A 5,000-nucleotide genomic window follows, 5' to 3' on the forward strand; every position below is an offset into this window, starting at 1 on the left:
CAACAGGTTTTAGTGGGAGTGAATGCAGGAGGAGGTAGTAGACACCTGCCGAAAGGGAAGTCTAATAGCACTGGCTGAGGAGGTGCTGTGAACTTACCATTAAAGCTAGCTGTGACCTCACCAAATGTTTCCCTTTGCGCATCACAACACAAGGGGACAGTCACAGCCTCCCCTCTATAGACAACTCTCTTCTTTCACACATAACTTCATGCAATTAACTACACGTGTACATTCTTCACGTAAAATTTTAAATCGAAATAAAAAAAAATTAAAAAAGATGACTCCTTTTCCATCCTTTCAATTCCTCTTCCTAATTGCTATTGTTCAATTTGTTTGGGGACCGGTACCTCAATGGGCCCTTTTTATCATCTTTTGTTGCCCTTAGCCGGTCTTCCCTCTTACATTAAAAAAGCGTGTTTGCAGTGTTCTGAAGGGTGTTTGCAGTGTTCTGAAGGGTGTTTGCAGTGTTCTGAAGGGTGTTTGCAGTGTTCTGAAGGGAATTTGCAGTGTTCTGAAGGGTGTTTGCAGTGTTCTGAAGAGTGTTTGCAGTGTTCTGAAGAGTATCTGCAATGTTCTGAAGGGTGTTTGCAGTGTTCTGAAGGGTATTTGCAGTGTTCTGAAGGGTGTTTGCAGTGTTCTGAAGGGAATTTGCAGTGTTCTGAAGGGTGTTTGCAGTGTTCTGAAGGGTGTTTGCAGTGTTCTGAAGGGAATTTGCAGTGTTCTGAAGGGTGTTTGCAGTGTTCTGAAGGGTGTTTGCAGTGTTCTGAAGGGAATTTGCAGTGTTCTGAAGGGTGTTTGCAGTGTTCTGAAGGGTGTTTGCAGTGTTCTGAAGGGAATTTGCAGTGTTCTGAAGGATGTTTGCAGTGTTCTGAAGAGTGTTTGCAGTGTTCTGAAGAGTATTTGCAATGTTCTGAATGGTATTTACAATGTTCTGAAGTGTTTGCAGTGTTCTGAAGGGTGTTTACAGCGTTCTGAAGGGTGTTTGCAGTGTTCTGAAGGGTGTTTGCAGTGTTGAATTTGCAGTGTTCTGAAGAGTGTTTGCAGTGTTCTGAAGGGTGTTTGCAGTGTTCTGAAGAGTATTTGCAATGTTCTGAAGGGTGTTTGCAGTGTTCTGAAGGGTGTTTGCAGTGTTCTGAAGGGTGTTTGCAGTGTTCTGCAATGGTGTTTGTTCTGAAGTGTTTGCAGTGTTCTGAAGGGTGTTTACAGCGTTCTGAAGGATGTTTGCCGTGTTCTGAAGAGTGTTTGCAGTGTTCTGAAGAGTGTTTGCAGTGTTCTGAAGGGTGTTTGCAGTGTTCTGAAGGATGTTTGCAGTGTTCTGAAGGGTGTTTGAAATGTTCTGAAGGGTGTTTGCAGTGTTCTGAAGGGTGTTTGCAGTGTTCTGAAGAGTGTTTGCAGTGTTCTGAAGGGTGTTTGCAGTGTTCTGAAGAGTGTTTGCAGTGTTCTGAAGAGTATTTGCAGTGTTCTGAAGGGTGTTTGCAGTGTTCTGAAGGATGTTTGCAGTGTTCTGAAGAGTGTTTGCAGTGTTCTGAAGGGTGTTTACAGTGTTCTGAAGGGTGTTTGCAGTGTTCTGAAGAGTGTTTGCAGTGTTCTGAAGGGTGTTTGCAGTGTTCTGAAGGGTGTTTGCAGTGTTCTGAAGAGTGTTTGCAGTGTTCTGAAGGGTGTTTGCAGTGTTCTGAAGAGTGTTTGCAGTGTTCTGAAGAGTATTTGCAATGTTCTGAAGGGTGTTTGCAGTGTTCTGAAGGATGTTTACAGTGTTCTGAAGGGTGTTTGCAGTGTTCTGAAGAGTGTTTGCAATGTTTTGAAGAGTGTTTGCAGTGTTCTGAAGGGTGTTTGCAGTGTTCTGAAGGGTGTTTACAGTGTTCTGAAGGGTGTTTGCAGTGTTCTGAAGAGTGTTTGCAATGTTTTGAAGAGTGTTTGCAGTGTTCTGAAGGGTGTTTACAGTGTTCTGAAGGGTGTTTGCAGTGTTCTGAAGAGTATTTGCAATGTTCTGAAGGGTGTTTGCAGTGTTCTGAAGGGTGTTTGCAGTATTCTGAAAAGTGTTTGCAGTGTTCTGAAGAGTGTTTGCAGTGTTCTGAAGGGTGTTTGCAGTGTTCTGAAGGGTGTTTGCAGTGTTCTGAAGGGTGTTTACAGTGTTCTGAAGGGTGTTTGCAGTGTTCTGAAGAGTATTTGCAATGTTCTGAAGGGTGTTTGCAGTGTTCTGAAGGGTGTTTGCAGTGTTCTGAAAAGTGTTTGCAGTGTTCTGAAGAGTGTTTGCAGTGTTCTGAAGGGTGTTTGCAGTGTTCTGAAGAGTATTTTCTTAAGGAGGCGTAGGTTAAGAATCTGATGTGGTTCAGGGGACATAACAAGATATCATGAGTTTAAGCTTTAGAAAAAGGTTTAAAAGAGAGCTAGGATGACATTATCAAAGAGAACTTGACTAATTCCTGTGGTCTCTGAAAATTATCAATACAAGTGGTGTTCTCATGCGTGTTTATCTGGTTCAGTTCTTTCATTCAATCCAGCCGGCCATCTACATACCTACATACTTAGCATTTTATAACATCTCTTTTTTCTCTCCCTTACAAATCGTGACATCAGAGCTCTCTATATTCAATCAATCAATCAAGCCATCCAGCCATGAACACAACTACCTTCATACTATCATATATATTTTTTCTCTCTATTTACCATTCTATATAATATTTTCTCCATCCCTTACAAATCAATAGATCAGACCAGCAAGCCAGGAAGCAATTTACCTACAAACCTACATACCTACATTTCACCCCCTGTACATTTTCAGTGTATTTTTTTTACATTGCCAAATTAATAAACAGTATATTATCATTATTATTATTATTATTAACCATTCTATATCTTTTCTCTATCCCATACACATCCCACAAATCGAGACACCTATGGTACCTAAACTCTCTCAATAAGTCAAGCAAGCAAGCCAGTTACCTACTATAACTGCTTACCTCTCTATATAATCTTTTCTCTCTCTTACCACCTACGCTACCTACTCGTACTCTCTCAATCAAGCCAGCATACCAGCCACTACCTACTATAACTACGTACATTTCTATATAATCTCTTCTCTCCCTTACCACCTACGCTACCTACTCTTTCAACCAAGCCAGCCAACCAGCCATCATTCTACCTTCATACCTACATACCTATATGATCTTTTTCCTCTCCCTTACTAACTACTCTCTCTCCCTCTCTCTCCCGCAGCCCTCATCGTGCGGTACATCACGCGGCGCTACATCGGAGAGTATGATTCGTGTCTGGAGCGAGTCTATTCCCACACCGCAATCGTAGACGCCGACACCCTGGCCCTTGAGATCCTAGACTCTGCCGGACAGTCCCACGTGAGTCTCGTGTGTGTGTGTGTGTGTGTGTGTGTGTGTGTGTGTGTGTGTGTGTGTGTGTGTGTGTGTATTTATCTAGTTGTACTTTTACAGAACCTGCTGGGCTTTACGCTCGTGTGGCCCCGTCTGTGTGTGTGTGTGTGTGTGTGTGTGTGTGTGTGTGTGTGTGTGTGTGTGTGTGTGTGTGTGTGTGTGTGTGTGTGTGTGTGTGTGTGTGTGTGTGTGTGTGTGTGTGTGTGAAGGGTTTAAGTTGAGTTTGTATTGTCTTCCTGTCATTTAGTGTTTGATTATTGTGTTAATATCTTTTTTTTTATGTATGCACGCAGACACACACACACACACACACACACACACACACACACACACACACACACACACACACACACACACACACACACACACACACACACACACACACACACACACACATTTCTTTTGGTAAATCATTTCTTCTGATCTCTCTCTCTCTCTCTCTCTCTCTCTCTCTCTCTCTCTCTCTCTCTCTCTCTCTCTCTCTCTCTCTCTCTCTCTCTCTCGCCAATTTCGTCATTCTTTTAATACCAGAAACAAGACAATTTCTTACAATGACCAAAATGAACAACGCATCTTTCATTCACAACCATTAACTTGTCTAACTTAACTTCCCCTTACCCTTTACTTTCACCTAACCTGACATTACTTTCATTACATTACTTTTACCATTGTTCTCTTAACCCCTTCACTACTTGAGATTTGTGTACAATTAGACCATTATATTGACATTAGGAAGGGTCTATGGAGATCAGAAGATTAATGGCCAGAGTCTTCACTATTTTAATCCCCCACATGAGTTTCTGAAGCTGCATAAGATCACCAAATAGTAAGCAGAGTGAATTTGGAAACGCGTCATGGTATTCAAGGGATTAATATTACGTACGTCACCTACGAGCTCTTCTCTTACTTCTTACTTCAGTGACAGTTTCCAGCCAATCACGAACTCCCTTCCCTTGCTTATTGCCGTATTAATGACGCAATAACTAATAATGTACTTACTTCGTTATTTCAAGGAGGAAGAGGAGGAGGAGGAGGAGGAGGAGGAGGAGGAGGAGGAGGAGGAGGAGGAGGAGAAGGAGGAGGAGGAGGAGGAGGAGGAGGTAAAAAAATTAGAAGAGAAGAAAATTGGATGTTTATTAGTTACTAGAGAGAGAGAGAGAGAGAGAGAGAGAGAGAGAGAGAGAGAGAGAGAGAGAGAGAGAGAGAGAGAGAGAGAGAGAGAGAGAGAGAGAGAGAGAGAGAGAGAGAGAGAGAGAGAGAGAGAGAGAGAGAGAGAGAGAGAGAGAGAGAGAGAGAGAGAGAGAGAGATGAAAGTGAAAAAAAAGAAAACTGAAAGAAGTTAAAAATAAAAGAAAAAAAGAAACAAAGAAAAACACTCATTTCCATTAAAACTTCTCCATTCAACTAATAACTATCGCATTGTCACTTCTCTCTCTGTCTCTCTCTCTCTCTCTCTCTCTCTCTCTCTCTCTCTCTCTCTCAGCTGCCACGTCCTATTACGAGTTTCCAAGTAGAGAGAAATACAAGACGAGCATTTCATCTTGTCATTCCTTGGCAGCATCTTGAGGAGAACAACAGCATGGCGGTGTTGTTGACGAGTAGCCAAGACTTAGG

General features: G+C 42.3%; 1 protein-coding gene across 2 annotated transcripts in view; it reads left to right on the top strand.

Annotated features, from left to right (window-relative positions):
- LOC123512218 (ras-related and estrogen-regulated growth inhibitor-like) overlaps positions 1 to 5,000 on the top strand; it is a 50,110-nt gene that overhangs the window by 30,098 nt on the left and 15,012 nt on the right. For both annotated transcript variants that reach the window (XM_045268466.1, XM_045268467.1), the window contains exon 3: positions 3,217 to 3,353. In XM_045268466.1, the coding sequence (XP_045124401.1) occupies positions 3,217 to 3,353 (137 nt within the window). The remainder of the gene's footprint in view (positions 1 to 3,216; positions 3,354 to 5,000) is intronic.

The sequence above is a fragment of the Portunus trituberculatus genome, chromosome 33 (genome assembly GCF_017591435.1).
Source record: "Portunus trituberculatus isolate SZX2019 chromosome 33, ASM1759143v1, whole genome shotgun sequence".
Lineage (NCBI taxonomy): Eukaryota > Metazoa > Arthropoda > Malacostraca > Decapoda > Portunidae > Portunus > Portunus trituberculatus.